The sequence below is a fragment of the Nomascus leucogenys genome, chromosome 6 (genome assembly GCF_006542625.1).
Source record: "Nomascus leucogenys isolate Asia chromosome 6, Asia_NLE_v1, whole genome shotgun sequence".
NCBI classification, from domain to species: Eukaryota; Metazoa; Chordata; class Mammalia; order Primates; family Hylobatidae; genus Nomascus; species Nomascus leucogenys.
In genome coordinates, this window is record NC_044386.1 from 70,795,465 (window position 1) to 70,814,805 (window position 19,341).

At 43.5% G+C, this 19,341-nt stretch overlaps 1 protein-coding gene across 3 annotated transcripts in view; it reads right to left on the reverse strand.

Annotated features, from left to right (window-relative positions):
* FAM189A1 (family with sequence similarity 189 member A1) overlaps positions 1 to 19,341 on the reverse strand; it is a 455,446-nt gene that overhangs the window by 52,421 nt on the left and 383,684 nt on the right. For 2 of the 3 annotated variants that reach the window (XM_030814404.1, XM_003280653.4), the window contains exon 4: positions 18,043 to 18,177. The exons of the other annotated variant lie outside the window; for it this stretch is intronic. In XM_030814404.1, the coding sequence (XP_030670264.1) occupies positions 18,043 to 18,177 (135 nt within the window). The remainder of the gene's footprint in view (positions 1 to 18,042; positions 18,178 to 19,341) is intronic. 3 annotated transcript variants of the gene reach the window in all.

Genomic DNA, 19,341 nt, shown 5'->3' on the forward strand with positions numbered 1-19,341 from the left:
GATTGTACCACTGCACTCCAGCCTGGGCAACAGAGCAAGACCCTGTCTAAAAAAAAAAAAAGAAAGAAAAAGAAAAGAAAAAAGAACCAGTTACCATCTCAATGAATTAGAGAAGACAGAACTAAAGAATATTTATATCCTGCCCAAGTGTTCACAATGCATCTCTCTGTTTTCACAATGCACCTTTCTTACCTTCTCTCTGTTTTTTTTTTTTTTTTTTTGTCTGGACTAATTGCTATTCAGGCTGTTCTCCTCTCTACAGTCCCCTGAATTCTGCTTGTCCCTGGGGCCTGGGCGAGCACTAGAAAGGAGAATGCGCCAGTAATTAGCTTATCCCACAGTGAGACACATATCCTGGTCATCTTACTTTGCTCACCCAACTTCCCCTTAAGTTTCTGCTAAGATTTGCTGACCTCCCTGCCCTATAAAAGAAAAGCCCTTTTCTGATTGATTTTGAGATGTTTACAGTTCTTGAGTTCCAAGGATTCTCCCCTGTTAGTTGCAAGAGTCTTTTTGAATAAATCGTCTCCTTATCTAAGACAAGATTAGTTTTGCTTGACAATGCAAATGACCAGAGGGACACAGAGAACTAAGAACATTTTTTAAAAGGGAAAGGTCTTATTGAAATTAAACCTATACTTAATCAGTATCAGATCATCTTGTATTTGAGACTTCCTATCTTGTGTCTTGAGAAGGGCAAGAAGCAGTCTGGTGATACTGAGCTATAAACTAGAAAGGTTTTGCTATCATCTTTGCAGAACTGAACTATTTATGTGGCCTGCAGGCAGGTTTTCTGCAGGATGTTATATTTGTTATATGTTTATGGGAACCATTCTTCTCTTGAAATAAGAGGCTAAATTTGCCATTAGGACATTGAATTTACCCACCAACCTTGTAATAAATACTCTTCAGGATAGGATGGTAATGGCTTTACTTTGATCTAACCAGTCTCTAAGTAAATAGTATGAATATTCTTGCTGGTTTGGAACTGCTCTCCGCTCAATTTCATTTTCCTCCTGGACAGTGCAAGAACACAAAATGTGGTGACTATAGGAGTCATGTGCAAATGCACAATGCACATCCCTTTTTTTCTGCAAGAGAAGAGGATGAATATGATAGATATTTAGGAAGACTTAGTGAATAATGGCACTTGGGAGCAAAGGGGAGGAAAGAGCCATTCCATGGTCTGAGCAATGGGAAGCCATTCTCTGAGAGTGGGGTGGCTGAAGGGGCATGGAAATGCCAGGAGCTAAAGGGGTACTGAGGATGAGCTTAGTTTGAGTCATTGGAGTCTGCGTGGCGTTCCGCAGTAACTCCATGGATCAATGCTGGAGTCTTAAATTTGGGAGTGGCCAGTGCAGAGATGGGACTGATGCTATGGAAGCAGATGCATTTGCCCAAGGATGCTGTGCTCAATACAGCGAGAAGAGAGTTTGGATAAGGACCCAGAATCAGGAGCAGGAAGAAGAGTCTACAGAGACGATCATGATGAGAATGACCAGAGAGAAAGATGGAAACCAAGAACAGGAGGACACATGGACAAACCCAGCACAGGAGTATAGGAACACATTTGTCTCAACGTGTCCAGCAGACAGCTAGTTAGTGAGGACAGAGAAGAGCTGAACGTGCCAGATCTAATGGACATGTACCATATATATATTTACCTGTCCTCAAAAAGATATGTAGGACTTACTAAAAAAACTCACCACAAAGTCGTGCGCAAAGCAAAATCTCAACTAACACCAAAGACTTGTTATCAGACACACTGTAATCAGGTTACCTGACTACAGTATAATTAAATTTGCTATAAATAATAAAAAGTAGGCCAGGTGCACTGGCGCACACCTGTAATCCCAGCACTTTGGGAGCCGAGGCAGGTGGATCACCTGAGGTCAGGAGTTCAAGACCAGTCTGACCAACATGGTGAAACCCTGTCTCTACTAAAATACAAAAATTAGCCAGGTATGGTGGCACACGGCTGTGATCCCAGCTATTCGGGAGGCTGAGGCAGGAGAATTGCTTGAACCCAGGAGACGGAGGTTGCGGTGAGCCGAGATAGCGCCACTGCACTCCAGCCTGGGTGACAGAGCAAAAATAAATAAATAAATAAAATAAAAATAAAAAAGTAACCAAAAAACCCTCCATATATCTGCAAAATTAAAAAAATACTGCTAAATAACTCAGGGATTGAAAAATAAATCATAGGGAAAATTAAAGAAGTCTCAGAACTGAATAAAAAAATTACTAGACATCAAAACTTAGCGTATGCAGTTTGCCTGCTTATATGAGGAAGAAAGACTGAATTTAGTAACAGAGCACACATCCAGAGAAGTGAGAAAAAGAAAAATGAATTTGGAAGGAAGGAAAAAATGGAGAAGAGAGCAGAAACTAATGAAATAAGAAACAAAGCAATGACAAGATCAATAAATATAAAGCTGGTTCTTTGAAAAAAAAAAACTGACAAAAATAGGCAAGTCTCTGGCAGAAGCTGATTAACAAAGAAAGAAAAGGAATAAATTAAAATATTAAAAATTAAGAGAGATAACTAGGCATAGCATACACGTGAATTTGAAAACCTAAACAAAATGGACAATTTATTCCAGAAAAGCAAAACATTCTAACACAGTCTCAAGAAGAAGGAGGAAATTCAAGTAACCTAAAATCCACTGAATCAATACTTAACTATCTACTGACCACAAAAGAAATTACCAAGCCCTGGTGATTTTATAACTTTTACCAAACATTCAATTCAAGAAATAGATAAGTTTAATCTTCTGCAATCTTTGTTTTCAGAGGGAAGAGGAGGGGAATGCCTCCCAGCTCATCTTTCTAGGCTAGTGTAAACTAAAAAATAAAATAAAATTAGGCAATTGCAGTATGAACAAGGGAAAGCGTGATTCATATAATTTATGAATAATGATGAAAAATCCTTAATAAAACAAAAGCAAAGTATTTTCATAATTATATGAAAATATTGTGCCTAAGTTTTATCCCAGAAATACAAGAATGGTTCCACATTAGAAATCCATTCTACATGAATATATATTCATGTAGTTTCATGTAGATTCATGTGTATTCACTATATTAACAGAATACAGTCATGTGTATGAATGTGTGCATACATATATATATATACACACATATATACATACATATACACACATGCATATATTCTTATCTGAATAGATGCAGCATTTGCTAAAATTTAAAACTCATGGCAAACTCTTAGCAGATTGGGAACAAAATGGGATTCCCTTCATCTGGCAGATACTATTTAGTATTATAAATTTTCAACAAACATTATTCTTAATTATTAAACTCTTTCCTTTAAAATCAGAAACAAGACAAGGATGGCTAATGGTTCAACTTCCACTCCATTGTGTTGAAAGTCCTAACCAGTGCAGGAAGATGGGAAAAATTAAGAATCAATGTAAAGACTGGAAAAGAAGAAACAAAACTGTCATTATTCCCAGACGATGGAACCCTCTAAATAAAAAATCCTAAACAATTTACAGGCAAACTGTTAGAGCATATAAATTTTAAAGTAAAAAAATTTTAAACTCCCTACTTTTCTGATAACAACAAAATGATATGACACCTAGGAATATATTTAACACAAGATGATCAAGACTGTATATTAAAAATGATAACATTTTTATTGAAAAACAGAAGGCTAAATAAATGAAAAGATGTACCAAAAATGATAATTCTCCCCAAATTAACCTAAAAATACAATACAGTTACAATGACAGTGTGTGTGTATATATGAGAAAGAAAGAGAGAGAGAGAGAGAGAGAAGGAAGAGAGAAGAGAACTCTCTCTCCATCTCTCTTGGAGGACTGAGAATGGCCAAGACAGTTCTAAAGAGGGGAAGAGTAGAGATTTACCCTATTAACTACAAGACAAATACAGAACCAGTATTTCCCGTAATGTGGTAATAAGAGAGACAAGCCATAGACCAATAAAAAAAAAAGAGCCCTCAGAAATAGACATCTTCAAATATAGAAACAGATTGGTGCTATAATAACTGATGACTATCCATACACAAAAAATAAATGCAACTAGATCCGTATCTCACAACACACAAAATTAAACCCCAGGGGGATTACTGAGCTCAGTGTGAGAGGCAAAGTTTTAAAACTTCCATAAAAATACAGAAAATTTTTATCACTTGGGGATGGAAAAATAGTTCTTAAAATGCAACACTAAAAGGACACACCATCCAGGAAATGAATTTGCCTGCATTAAAACTGAAAACTTCTCTATGACAAATGATGCCCAAAACAACTTTGAGTGATGAGTCACTGATAGTGAGAAGACTTTTTTTTTTTTATTATACTTTAGGTTTTAGGGTACATGTGCACAATGTGCAGGTTTGTTACATATGTATCCATGTGCCATGTTGATTTCCTGCACCCATTAACTCACCATTTAGCATTAGGTATATCTCCTAATGCTGTCCCTCCCACCTCCCCCCACCCCACAACAGTCCCCGGAGTGTGATGTTCCCCTTCCTGTGTCCATGAGTTCTCATTGTTCAATTCCCGTCTATGAGTGAGAACATGCGGTGTTTGGTTTTTTGCCCTTGCGATAGTTTACTGAGAATGATGTTTTCCAGTTTCATCCATGTCCCTACAAAGGACATGAACTCATCATTTTTTATGGCTGCATAGTATTCCATGGTGTATATGTGCCACATTTTCTTAATCCAGTGAGAAGACTTTTATGACAAAGGGAAATGTTCAGAGTAAAGAGCAAATAACTCAGCAGGAAAAGAGAAAAAACCAGGCAGTTAACAGATCAAAACAAACAGCCATCAGTCACACAGAAAGCCTGAGGACATGGAGAAGCAAGGCTGCCTTTTCCACTGGCCAGGAGAGCGGGGATCCCTGCCATCACTGTGGAGTGTGGTGACTAAAGTCCTGCAGATGCACTTCCCCTGTGAGCCGGCAAGTCTGCAGGCTGGAGAAAATGCAGCAGGTGCACACATGCTGCCGAATGCACGTCACTCCGCATTCTAGCACTGTTAGAATAATGAGAAACTGGGAACAACCCAGTGTCCACGAACAGGAGATGGAGAAGCAACCTGTGGAATACTCGCTCAATGCAAGATCACGCAGAAGCCACATGAAGATGACTAAGGCAACCCTTATCTATATGGATCAGTATCACAAACCTGATGGGGGTGAGAATAGAAACTGGCTTATGGTACCAAATGCGTCAACTTTAATGTAAAGTTTCAGTGAAGCAGACAACTCTGCAGGGGAATGCAAAACTCCTTGAGGCCTCAGGATAGTGGCTGCTTCTGGACAATCTCTAATTTCAGACAGAGGGAGGGAGAGAGAGCTGTGGCAGTGGAGGGGACTCAGCTGGGTCTGCAACAATGTATGATAATATATTTCTTATTTAAAGAAAAAGAGTAGAAGCAAATATTGTAAACATAGTAAGATTGAATAAATCTGGAAGGTATTATATTATTCTCATACTTTTCTGCATGTTGAACTAGCTAGTAACTTTTTTTTTGAGATAGAGTCTTGTTCTGTTGCCCAGGCTGGAGTGCAGTGGCATCATCTTGGCTTACTGCAGCCTCGACCTCTCAGGCTCAAGTGATCCTCCTGCCTCAGCCTTCTGAGTAGCTGGAACTACAGCCACGCACCACCACATCCAGCTAATTTTTGTATTTTTAGTAGACATGGGGTTTTGCCATATTGGCCAGGCTCGTCTGAAACTCCTGAGCTCAAGCGATCCGCCGGCCTTGGCCTCCCAAAGTGCTGGGATTACAGGTGTGGGCCACCGCGCCCAGCCACTGACAACTTAAGGGTGCAGTGCTCAACTTTCAGATGTGCCAGGAGATGCACAGAACAAGGACCTGCTGAGGGCACCGCTGGTCATTGGCACGGAAATGACCCATTGGCTGTCCCCTGCTCTGCTGCGATTCTTCAGGCACCACCTAGTCTCCGTCTCCTACTAAGCGGATCAAGTTGGAAGTGGAGGAAGCAATGGATCTGGCATTAAAGATGGAAATCTGGATCTACTACCAGTTATGAGTCTGCAGCTCAGCCCCTGCTCGTCCTGGGGCCTCCGTTTTCCCATCTCCTCATGGAAATCATGAAGTCCGCCTCATGGACTTCACTGAGGCTGGAGTGGTGGTGGAGAAAACAGCTCATTGGATTTAAAAGGGCTGCATAAACCAGTTCCCAAAGGATGCCTATGCAGAGAAACCAGCCCGGGACCAGCGCAAAATAATACTAGTAGGTTTTATTTCTCCCATGGACGCTCTGCTCCTTTGTCCAGTGCCCTGTCCTGTGGCCCCTCTCACTTTGGGGGCCATGGGACATGGAGCCTACCTGGAGATCAGAGGTTATTTTTAAAGCATTTGTTTATTTCAGGGCTCTAAATGAGTACCAGAATGAGAGAGAGAAGGCAATATTGAACAGTATGAGACCATGGGTGTGGTGGTGTGTGGCTGTAGTTCCAGCTACTCAGGAGGCTGAGGGAGGAGAATCACTTGAGCCTGAGAGGTCGAGGCTGCATGCAGTAAGCCAAGATGATGCCACTGCACTCCAGCCTGGGCAACAGAACAAGACTCTGTCTCAAAAAAAAAAAGTTATTAGCTAGTTCAACATACAGAAAATATGAGAATAATATAATACCTTCCAGATATTGTCCCAGCATGTTGGCCAGGCTGGTCTTGAACTCCCCACCTCAGAATATCAAATTGCTCAGAACAATTGTGCTCCACTCCCCTGTGACTATAGGATTCCCTGCTCAGATTCCTGGAACCAGTGCCTGTCAGTTTCGGAATCACACCCAATGCCCTCCATGCATCTCTGAATTCATGCATTATTCCAGTCCTATCTTTCCTGCCTTTGCTTTTGTCCTTTCTTCCAGTCCTCTCTTTCCTGCCTTTGCTTTTGTCCTTTCTTCTTCCCCTGCTCACTTACCTGTCATGAAAACTTCCAACAGCTTCACTGAGGTAAAACTGGCACACAACGAAGGGCACCTATTTGAAGCATGAGTCTGATGAGTTTTCACACAGTACACATTCTGTGCTTTCAATTGCCCTGCCTCCATTTTTAGGTATTCTTTTCCACGGCCCCTTCGTCCCATGGTCCCTTTTTATTTATTTATTTAGAGACAGAGTTTCGCTCTGTCCCCAGGCTGGAGTGCAGTGGTGTGATCTCGGCTCACTGCAACCTCTGCCTCTCAGGTTCAAGTGATTCTCCTGCCTCAGCCTCCCGAGTAGCTGGGATTACAGGCGCCCGCCACCATGCCTGGCTAATTTTTGTATTTTTAGTAGAGACAGGGTTTTGCCATGTTGGCCAGGCTGGTCTCGAACTCCTGACCTCGGGTAACCTTTGGGTGACCTCGGCCTCCCAAAATGCTGGGATTACAGGTGTGAGCCACCACGGTCTCTTTATTCTAGAACATCTCATATGGTTCAATATTCCTTCTCCTCTCTCTCATTCTGATACTCATTTAGAGCCCTGAAATTACCAAATGCTTTAAAAATAACCTTTGATCTCCAGGTAGGCTCCATGCTGTCCTCTCCCATTTGTTTACTCATCCATCTGCAGCACTTTCTCCAGTCTGGTGTTTGGCCCCCGAATGGGGCAGTGGAGCTCCTCCCGTATTTTCTGTTTGGACACTAGAGTGACTGGGGTACTTTAGAGTGTGAAAATCGGTCTACTAATATCTATGCTGGACCATCCTGGACCATCCGGTGTGTGCTAACCCTAAATAGAACCCTCTCCTAAGATCCTGAAACCCAGCCTGTGCTGGCATGGCAGAGACCCCACAGCTGGAAGGAAGGAGGGACTGTCTCTCTGTAGTTCCTTTTATCTGAACATGCCCCGAACTGTGGGTCCCTGCATTGGGGGAAGGAGGGAGTCTGTACGGCATAGCCATCTGAGTCCCAGAGTCTCCCAAGAAGCTGCCCTAAATCCCGCCACATCACAGCTGCCAAAAACCTCCAAAGGCAGCGCCTCCCTTAGTGGTGGCTCCAGAATTTCAACTCAGCAGAGGCTCTGGGACTGCAATCTGGAAGGAGGCTGTGTGTGCAGGGGAAGGAGGGATATCTTAAAGCTGTGTTTGCACAGCACATTACATTAGACCTTAAAAATGTCCACCATCCATTTCAAACAGTGGGAGCTACTTATAAAAATTATAAAGGCCTTTAGAACCCACCCTCCCCATAAATTACCACCGGCACCATAGGTGATTCCACATCTGACCCACCAAACACCTATCACTCCTTGTTCTTCAAAATGAGGGCACATTTGAGACCTAGTATGGCTTCCAGTAACCTCCCAGAAGGCCTCATAAAGCTGAGTTGAAAGTTGTTCTCTTTCTTTGTTCTGGTCTTATATGCAATATGCCTGGCAGAAAATTCTAGAACATTCTAGAAAAATGCACATGATGCATTGGCCATTAAGGAAGGGTATAGGTCTTCAGCCATTTTTGCATAGGTTTTCTGTCATTTCAGCTAGGATTAGAGGTGAGGTGTGTGTATACGTGGCCAACCATCTGTGTTCCCATTACCACATACCTAGAGCTGTGTTTGGTATCATTCAGCAATAGAATCCCAGATTTTTTTCATATATTCCCACTTCCTCAGCTTCTTAGATGTTACCGTTCTTTTCCTATAGCTAACCTACCCCTATATCACCCATACCCACTGAAAACTGCATCCATCATCCTACTCAACAAAATAATGGCTCTCCTTCAAGACAGAGGGAAGGATTGAAAATACTTCTAATATTTTAATTTCCTGTCATAGTGAAAACACAACGTACTACACTGTCACTGTCTGTTTTTCTTTCTTTCTTTTCTTCTTTTTTTTTCTTTTTGGGACAGAGTTTCACTCTGTCATCCAGGCTGGAGTGCAGTGGTGCGATCTTTGCTCACTTTAGCCTCCTCCTCCAGAGTTCAAGCAATTCTCCTGCCTCAGCCTCCTGAGTAGCTGGGATTACAGGTGCATGCCACCATGCCTGGCTAATTTTTGTATTTTTAATAGAGATGAGGTTTCACCATTTTGGCCAGGCTGGTCTCGAACTCTTGACCTCAGGTGATCCACCTGCCTCAGCCTCCCAAAGTGCTGGGATTACAGATGGAAACCACTGCTCCTGGCCAACTGTCTGTTTTTCTTGTCTTTTTCCCCCAGTAGACTTGGAGGGCAGAGTCAGTGTCTCTTATCTCTGTACATCCAGTGCCCAACCCAGACACAAAAGGGGTGCTCAAAAATTTTCTCTGAATGAATACATTAAAAACTCTTACTGATTTCAAAAACAGTTACTGAGTATAATTTGTGCCACGCCCCCCACTGTAAGCCAGAAGACAGGAGAAATGCCGGGCAGTGAGGAGGCCAGGTCAGGCGGGCAACCACAGACACATAAGCTGCTCACCCACAGGCTGTGCGGTATGCTCCACTGGTCTTGTTGCTCAGGATGCAAACAGAGAGCAGATATTTGGGCTAATCCAGGGATGCCTGCTAGCCAGGGAGGCACCACAGAAAGGCAGTATGAGAAGGAGCTCTCAGGTACTGGCCCAGGCATGGCTGAACGAGTGGACATGGCTCACGCATACAGAGAGAAGCGGTATTGCACAGTGGAGTCTGGCTGAAGCTGGAGAGCACTCACCATGGGGCTGTGTGAAATATTAATAATAAGATAAATATTAATAATAAGATATATATTATATATCTTTGGTCTCTGCTCCTCAGTCTCTGCTACAGAGCTGCTAAAATCCTTATCATTTCCTGAGTGACAGGGGCACTAGATAATCTTCTTTTTGTTGTTGTTTATAATTAGTTTTTCTTTCTTTTTTTAATTATACTTTAAGTTCTGGGATACATGTGCAGAACATGCAGGTTTGTTACATGTGTATACATGTGCCATGGTGGTTTTCTGCACCCATCAACACATCATCTAGGTTTTAAGCCCTGCATGCATTAGGTATTTGTCCTAATGCTCTCCCTCCCCTTGCCCCCACCCCCTGACAGGCCCTGGTGTGTGATGTTCCCCTCTGTGTCCATGTGTTCTCACTGTTCAACTCCCACTTATAAGTGAGAACTTGCGGTGTTGGGTTTTCTGTTCCTGTGTTAGTTTTCTGAGAATGATGGTTTCCAGCTTCATCCATTTTCCTGCAAAGGACATGAACTCATTCTTTTTTTATAGCTGCATAGTAGAGAAACTTCTGTTTTAGTATTTGGTCTTTGACCCCAGCTCCGAAATCCCTTGGAATTTCCTGGGTGATAGGAGTGTCTTTTGTTCTAATGAGGTGACTCTTGATGGAATTCTAGATGGGTGCTGGGTCACTAGAATGACCAAGCCATGATGACAAGCTTGGGGCTTTCAGCCCCACTCCCCATTCTCCAGAGAAGGGACAGAGGCTGGAAATGGAGTTAAAAATCGATCCTGCCTACATGATGCAGCCTACATAAAAGTCCCTGAACAGAGGGGTTCAGAGAGCTTCTGTGTCAGCAAACACATCCCCATGCCAGGAAGGTGGCGTACCCTAGCTCCTCAGGGACAGGGGCTCTTGTGCTAGGGACCCTCCCAACCTCGCCACATGCATCTCTCCACCTGGCTGTGCACCTGCATCCTGCCTCATATCCTTTATAATCAACAAGGGCATAGAAGTAAAGCCTTTCTGTGGGTTCTGTGAGCCACTCTAGCAATTCAATCAAACCCAAGTAGGGGGTTGTGGAAGCCCCAGTTTATACCCCATTGGCCAGAAGTACAGGTCACGACCTGGGGCTTGTGACTGGCATGAGAAGCGAGTGTGGTCTTGTGGGGCTGAGCCCTTAACATGTGGGATCCAATGCTGTTTCCAGGTAAAGAGTGTCAGAATTGAGTTGAAATGAACACACCCAGCTGGTGTCTGCTGGAGAATGGTTTGGTGTATAGGGGAAATGAATACATCTGGTGTCAGAAGTCTCGTGCTGAGTGGTGTGTGAGAGTAGAGCACTGGAGGCTGGAAATTGTCTTGCTTTTTTTTTTTTTTTAACTTTCTTAGAGACAAAGATAAGCAAGCACATAAACTCAATAACTGATTGATTTCTTGGGAAACTTTTATCTCTTTGTCCATTGATAAGGTTTCTCTGGGTAATTTGGTTTATTGTGGCTCAGTAAATTAAACCAGGTACATGAAAGAAGAATAAGATCTTTAACTCTGATTTGAATTAGGTCACTATAATAAAACTATAAGGACATTGTTGAATACAGCAAAGCACTAAAGGTGGCTAGATGCAGTGTCAGCATGTTACGAAGCATATTTCACCAGTTAACAGTTCTGATTTTTGTGACTTAAAAAAATTCTGTGAATACTGGTCCAAAAATATGTCACAGTCTTGTGCTGGGTTTGATTTGGCAAAAATGGCCATCAATCTACCTAAACATCTTTTTATTGTTTAAGCATTTATTATGTCATTTTTTGTTACAAAAGCCGAGACACTGTTTCATCAGGAATGGGGGTCTGTAGCCTTGCTTTTTCAGTAGCACTTGTCCATCACTGTCAAAGGCTTTGAGAAAGCAGATACTGAAATCCTAATTTTTAGACCCTATTTCCTGACTATTCATAATGAGATGCCCAGAGGCAGGCCCTGTCGTCAGGGAGCAGGGACATGGGTCCTGGAGGGCTCAGACCCTCAGAGGGTCCCTGCCCTCCATCAGGACCTGCTCAGGGACCCAGGAGGAGCCACCTGCCCTCTCTCTGGGCTGCAGCCTTCACACCCGCACCATCAGTCAATGGACCCCAGGATGTACCCTCCCTCTGGCTCTACAATTCTGTGAATCCCTGTGCGGTGCAGTGGAGTTCCAGGTCCCCTCTGTGCCCTCTGCCCTGCTCCTTGCTCAGCCCCATAAGGAGGTAAGAAACCATCAATATCCTCAAGAGAGAGGCTTGTTGACCCCCAGGGGTTCTCTGCTAAAAAAACAAAACAAAACAAAACAAAAAAAACAAAACAGAGAATCTCTAGGAGCAGGACCAGTCAGGAAGGGCAGAACAGAGATCAAGGGGTTTTGGGGCCTCCAAACCAACAAAAGACAATTTGAGGGATGAGTGAAGCAACATCTGCATGCTCTTCTGGATTCCAAATTTATTCCTCCTTGGCCATGAAGAAAGTTGGTTTCTGCTTTTTTCCCTGAGGATGGGCTGTGCCTGTACAGCCTTCCAGGTATGGGAGGGGAGGAAGGAGGGAGGGTGCCTGACAGGAAGCAAGTAGTTGGACAAATCTCATTAAGTCAGTATCAGTTAATTCAAACACAACTAAAATCAAAGTGCTTTGATTCCCAAGCCAATTATATAGGATTTCCCCCACACAAATTGAGTTCATTACATACTAAGTATAGATAATCCATAATTTAACATGGAAAATTCAGACATGGAGTGTTACTAATCAGATAAACAGAGCCTTAAATTAGACTATGGAAAAGATCAATGGACCTGCTCTAATTGCCAACCAAAAAGAAGCAAGCAAAAGGGAAACTAATCGAAGGAACGTTCTCCTTTGCTCCTTCTTTAGCTAAGTGTCAAGAACATTTTGCAGGTGATAGGAAGGGGCTCTCATGGATATCCGTGCAAAAGAGTAGGGCAGCCTCTTCCCAGAGTGGCTGCATTTCCAATGGCCCATATTTGTTCTGCTGCCCAAGAGTTTTAATAAAGCAACACCGGATCCCTGCAGAAGATCCTTTCACTGCAGTCAAAGTCATCAGGCACAGCGTGGCTTGGATGACTTTTCAAGAGTAAGGATTATATTAAAAATGACTGCACCACTAATTATGAGAAAACTAGATAATGTGGCACATGACTCTCAGAGGAAGAAGTATCTATAATTATGGGAAGGAAGTACAAAATCTTAATTATGCTAACTATTTAAATAGAGCATAATGCTCGAGACAGAATTTAAGGGTCAGGAATCTGCCTTAGTGCTTTGAAGTATCTATATACTTCAGAAAAGGGATCTGAAAAAGATATAAAATACACTGAAAACTCCACTGTAATTAACTAGCTAGAGACATCCATGGGTGCAAACCGTAACCAAGGAGAGAAGAAGGCTGCTACAATCTCAGAGAGAAAAGCAAAGACACAAGGGCTCATGGAAAAAAAAAAAAAAAAAGATAAAGACAGAAGGAGCTGAGGATGGAGTTGCCAGGACTCAAGATCTCATCACAAGCAGAGGAAAAAGGTAATGCCTGCTACAGAAAACAGCTAGGAAGAGAAGCTTTACAAAAACCGAACAGGGATGGGGCAGTGGCTCATGCCCATAATCCCAGCACTTTGGGAGGTCAAGGCAGGAGGATCACTTGAGCCCAGGAGTTCGAGACCAGCCTGGGCCAGTGAGACCTGTCTCTACAAACAATAAAAAATTAGCTGGGCATGGTGGCATATGCCTACAGTCCCAGCTACTTGGGAGGCTAAGGTGGGAGGATCTCTTGAGCCCAGGAGTTTGAGGCTGCAGTGAGCCGTGATCACGCCACTGCACTCAATCTGGGCAACAGAGTGAGACCCTGTCTCAAAAGAGTTTGTTAAGTCATTCATGCTACATTTGCAATGTGGGTAAGGTGCAGGGGGCTCTGCTCATTGTAGTGACCCAGGCTGATGACACTGCCACCACCTCTGCTCTGCCAATTACTGTGCCAGTGGGAAAGAGAGCTCTGGAAGACCTCACACCACATTTAAACATTCTGACTTGAAAGTGGTACATATCAGTTTTGCTTACATGGCCCCCAGCAACCATGAGGGGACAGGGAAGTACAATCTTACCATGGAAAAGGAAGTTGGAGAGCTAGACATATTTTAAAACAGCATTAGTGACCATCACATACCTAAAAGGCAGAAAGCATTTGGCTGACTTTAAGATTTTTCCCTATACAGATATTCAGTGCAGAAGAGAATAACATATCACCTATAAACCCCGAAGAGAAAGTTTCCTCAAGAATTCTGCACCCAGGGGGAAAAATGATGTAGAACATGACTCCAGATTCTGCTGAGGATGGAGAAAGCTGGAAAGAACATTGCCCCACCATTACGACAACAAGAAGAAGACACTGGGTTCTGCAAATTCCCAACTTAAGTTGAACCCATCAGACAGCTGAGGTCACAGGGCAGCAAATTCTAAGGAAAATATAGAGTGTCCAAGGAGAGACATGAGCACTTACCTGGGGTGTATGCAGTCAGACACCAGCTCTAGTGGAAAAGGTGGACAAGATGCAAGATCACCGAGGTAAGGTGGCAGAGAGATGGAAGCAATGAGGAAGAGTCAAATGCAAATACTAGGAATTAAAAACAGGCACAGAGATGAAGAATGCCTTTGATAGACAGGGTCAGCAGTGGACTGGACACAGTTGAGGAAAAAATGACCAAGTGGGGTTTATCTTGGGAATGCAAGGCTGGCTTACCACTCAAAAGTCAGTGTTATTCACCATTTGAGTGGACTCAAGAAGATAATGTATAGGAACATCTAAGCAGATGCAGTAAAAGACTGATAAAATTCAACAGCCATTCATGGTAAAAACAAACAAACAAAACAAACAAACAAAAAAACACTCTCAGCAAACTAGGAATAGGAGGGCACTTCTACAACCTGATAATAAACATCTACGAAAAACTTAGAGCTAACATTATACTTAATCCCTAAAAGCAGGAACAAGACAAGGACATGTGCTCTCACCACATCTATTCAACACTGTACGGGGCGGTCTAGTTAGTGCAATAAAACAGGGAAAAGAAGTAAGAGGCATCCGGATTGCAATGTGTGCTGGTTTATTTTAGGTGTCAACTTGACTGGATGAAGGATACTTGAAAACTGGCAAAGCATTATTTCTGGGTGTGTCTGTGAGGGTGTTTCCAGAGAAGACTGGTGTGTGAGTCTGTGGACTGAGTGGGGAAGATCCACCCTCAATGTTGGGGGCACCACCTGATCGGCTGGGGACCTGGATAGAACAAAAAGGCAGAGGAAAAGTGAATTATTTTCTTTTGCTCTTCTGGAGCTAAGACACCCTTTCCTGCCCTTGGACATCAGAACTTCAGGCTCTCTGGCCTTTGGACCCTGGGACTCACACTGGTGCAACCACTCCCCCCAGGTTCTTGGCCTTGGACTGAGAGTTCCACCATTGGTTTCCCTGGTTCTGAGGCCTTTTGACTTGGACTGAGCCAAACTCCCAGCTTTCCAGGGTCTCCAGCTTGCAGATGGGACTGTCACAGGACTTCTTAGTCTCTGTGGTCATGTGAACAATTCTTTCAATAAATTCCCTCTCACCTATCTGTATCTGTCCTATTGGCTCTGTTTGTCTGGAGAATGGAAGATGTAAAATTGCCTCTCTTTGCATAGCACATGACTGTCTACATAAGAAAATCCAAAGAATCTGCAAAAGAGCTACCAGAACTAAGTGAGTTTAGCCAAGACCACAGGATATAAGATTGGTAACAAAAATCAAATTTCTATGTGCTAGCAGTGAATAAGAGACCATTAAAAAATAACATTAGGATAGCACCAATAAATGTGGAATACTTTAAGCATAACTATTATAAAATATGTTAAGATCTATATACTGAAATTTACACAAGACTGATGAAAAAAAGAAACACTGAAGAAATGAAGTATGACTTAAATAAATGAAGAACTATATCATGAATATGTCCAGTCTCTTCAAAGTGATGTGTGGACTCCATGCAATCTCAATTAAAATCCCAGCAGGATTCTAGTAGAAAATGAACAAGTGGATTCTAAAATCTATATGGAATTACAAAGGAAATGATAGCTAAGACAATTCTGAAAAGCAACAAAGTTGGACGACAGCAATAAACAGATACTCACTTCCAACAGTCCCTGGTCCTCTTGATCTCAGATAAAAGTCAGTTCCTGCCAAGGCTGTTGCTCCTTGCACAGGCCCTCAGGTGGGGGACAGGGGCAGGCTGCCTCTTTTCCTAGCACCTAAGCCACTGCTGCCACTTCCAAACCATTGGCCTCGTACCTTAATCACAACTCCCGCCTCCTTTGAGCCTCCTGCCACCGGTTTTGATAGTTCCTACCTCTAAGTAGGCTTTGTACACAAATTCATTAAGGAGTTTAAAATGGTGTAGTCTTTCTTTTGCTTTCAACTCTTACCAGTGTCCTGGGCAATCTGAATACCCATGGGGATGTGTCATGCATTCAGCTAGGCTCCCAGCCTTCCCTGGAACTTCTTGACTTCAGTGGCCTTTACTCTATGCCGTTTTTGCCACCTCACACCAAGGGCTTTTCTCACCAATGTACCAGAACAGTGAATAAGAGTGAGACTGCAAGGTCACCAGCTCCCCCTAGGCCTGAGACTGCATTCGTAGAGACAGTGTTGTTTTTTCACCAGCATTACCTTTCAAGCCACAGTCACTGCTGCAGGGGCTGGAGAGTCATGAAAACCGGGTCCTGCTTCCCATGAGTGAAGGCTTTCAAGGGGGACACAAGGACCTCAGAGGAGCCGGTTGAACACCCCAACCAGCCAACTGAGGAACGGGAGGTAACGTGAGGCCCAAATGCATCCCCATACTCAAGAAAACATTCCCAGGTTGAAGAAGTGACTTAGCAGTTGTCAGAATGAGATCACAGAGTGAGCAACGGCTGCCCGTGTCCCCTCCCAGGAGGGCTGTGAAAGGCCACAGCAGACCTCAGGCACTGACCCAGGCAGGCCCCAGGATGCAGTGAGGTAGAATGTGGGTGTAGGTAATGTGGGCAGCATGAAATACCTGGTCCCATGATGGGATGGGCCCTGGAGTGCTGCAGTGCTTGATTCCTCCAACCCCACTGCATCTGTCACTCTGGTGAGCTGCTGGGACCATTCAACTTGGACCATTCCTCCGTGCAAAACATGACAGGTGCTGTGAGCCAGGCGCAGTCCTACCATGGAGATGAGCCGCATCCTCTCTCTATATATATCTTTGCTTGTCTACCAGCCGGAGACCACCCATGGAGGACTAATCACAGGCACTCAAGGTCAACGCTTTCCTCCTCTCCCCAGATCTGAGGTGGCTCTCTGCAGTTTCCCATCCCCTGCATACTGCATTCCCTACACACATGCTAGAACCCCCTCCATACTGCAAACACAATTTTACCACCAACTAAGAGTTCCTTGGACTGTGCCACATCTTTTTATATTTATTTATCCTTTTTTTTTTTTTTTGAGATGAAGTCTTGCTCTGTCACCAGGCTGGAGTGCAGTGGCACAATCTCGGCTCACTGCAACCTCTGTCTCCCAGGTTCAAATGATTCTCCTGCCTCAGCCTCCCAAGTAGCTGGGACTACAGGCGCCCGCTACCACATCTGGCTAATTTTTGTATTTTTAGTAGAGAGGGGGTTTCACCATGTTGGCCAGACTGGTCTCGAACTCCTGACCTCAAGTGGTCCGCCCGCCTCAGCCTCCCAAAGTGCTGGGATTACAGGCGTGAGCCACTGCACCCGGCCTGTGCCACATCTTTTTAAAAAGTTTTGGCACAGTTTTATTCAGGGGAAACAGAAGAATTGGGTTCACTCTTCTTATATATTTTTAAGTAGCCAATTTTGCTTTTCAGAATAAAACACTCAGAAGAAAAAATAAAATAATATAAACGATTTTTCCAAATCACTTTTTTTTAAAGATCAGATGCTACACATGAGAACAGACTGCCACAGGAGATTGTCTGATTTTTTTTCCTCCAAATATCTTTTAAAAAGCAAAATAAATCCCCATTTGTTCCCTGATGGTATAACAGCCAAAAATATCAGAAAAGCCGTAGAATGATCCCATTATCATTTGTAAAGACCTTTTTCAACCATTTGCACCCGACTTTGCAGATGTCAGAGGTAGGACAATGAAATGGCAAAAATGCAAAGCGAGATCCAGAAAGCAACACCTTCAAAATCAAAATATATAATCCTTTCAAATGTTCTCTGGAAAGATATTCCCTCTTGCATTGAATCTACCCCGGGAAGTTAAGAGCTGAAAGGAATCTATATGTTAATATGGCTTCCTAAACTTTCTGTAGGGCATGGAATGAAATGCATGCACAAGCAGCGCCCAGCGGGGTCACCTTCAAGGTCAGCCTCACAGCGTTGCAGTTCTCCTGCAGCGGGTTCAGCTTCAGCGTCTCCCCGAGGTTGCTGCAGCCGGACGACTGGTGCTGCAGCTCACAGCAGACACACACCTCCACACTGTCAAACTTAATCTAGACAGAGGAACACAGACAGACCTCACCGTTAACAGGCATTCGGCCCCCGAGGGTACGCGTGAGTGACACAATTCAGAACACAGGAAAATGGCTCAGTTCAAAGGAGCCTGTTTCAGTGTGTTTAAGTAGTAAAGCAAAAACAATTTCTATTGACCCAGGCCATCAGGAGGACTTCAAATTCCTATCTTAACAGCAATGTATAAAAAAAGCAAAAGTACATTTGAAGAAACTTAAGCTATACATTAGAGAAAATGGCAGGTGGATTGCAAAATGAGATAAAGGTAAATAAACTGAAAATCACTCACGCTGATGTATGCACGGAGATGTGTTATCCTAGCTCTGTGCCTTGGCTCATTCTCCTTCCACAGTCAGACATTTCCTGCCTCACTTCATGGCCTATCAAACTCCTGCTCATCCATCAAGACCCAACTCCAGCGCCACCCTCGAGGCCTTGTCTGGTTTTCCTGCCTCACTGCTACTGAAGACTGACTTTATCCAGCTACAGGTGCATCTTATCACCACAGTATTGACAATGGCAATAAGTTGTACGTGTTCAATAAATGCTGAATGAATAAAAGCGGCTTGGAAAATGGAAAACCATGGAAGGAAAAAAAATGCATTTCAAGTATTTTAAAAAGCAGTGTTAGACGAAGACAGAGTATGAGAGTCTCAGTGAGAGGGAAGAGAACAGAGTTACCGGTGCCTAGGAGAAAAGCAGCTTTAAAAAAGTAAAGTCCTAGCCAGGTGTGGTGGTACACCACCTGTATTTGCAGCTACTCGGCAGGCCAGGGCAGGAGGATTGCTTGAGCCTAGGAGTTTGAGACCAGCCTGGCTGGGTAACATACTAAGACCCTGTCTCAAAAATACATAAATAAAAAATAATAAAGTCCTAGATGTAAAACTACCAAAAAAGAAAATCAGGCCAGGCGTGGTGGCTCACACCTGTAATCCCAGCACTTTGGGAGGCTGAGGCGGGCAGATCACGAGGTCAGGAGTTCAAGACCAGTCTGACCAACACAGTGAAACCCCGTCTCTACTAAAAATACAAAAATTAGCTCGGCGTGGTGGTATGCACCTGTAATCCCAGCTACTCAGGAGGCTGAGGCAGGAGAATCGCTTGAACCCAGGAGGCGGAGGTTGCAGTGAGCTGAGATCGTGCCA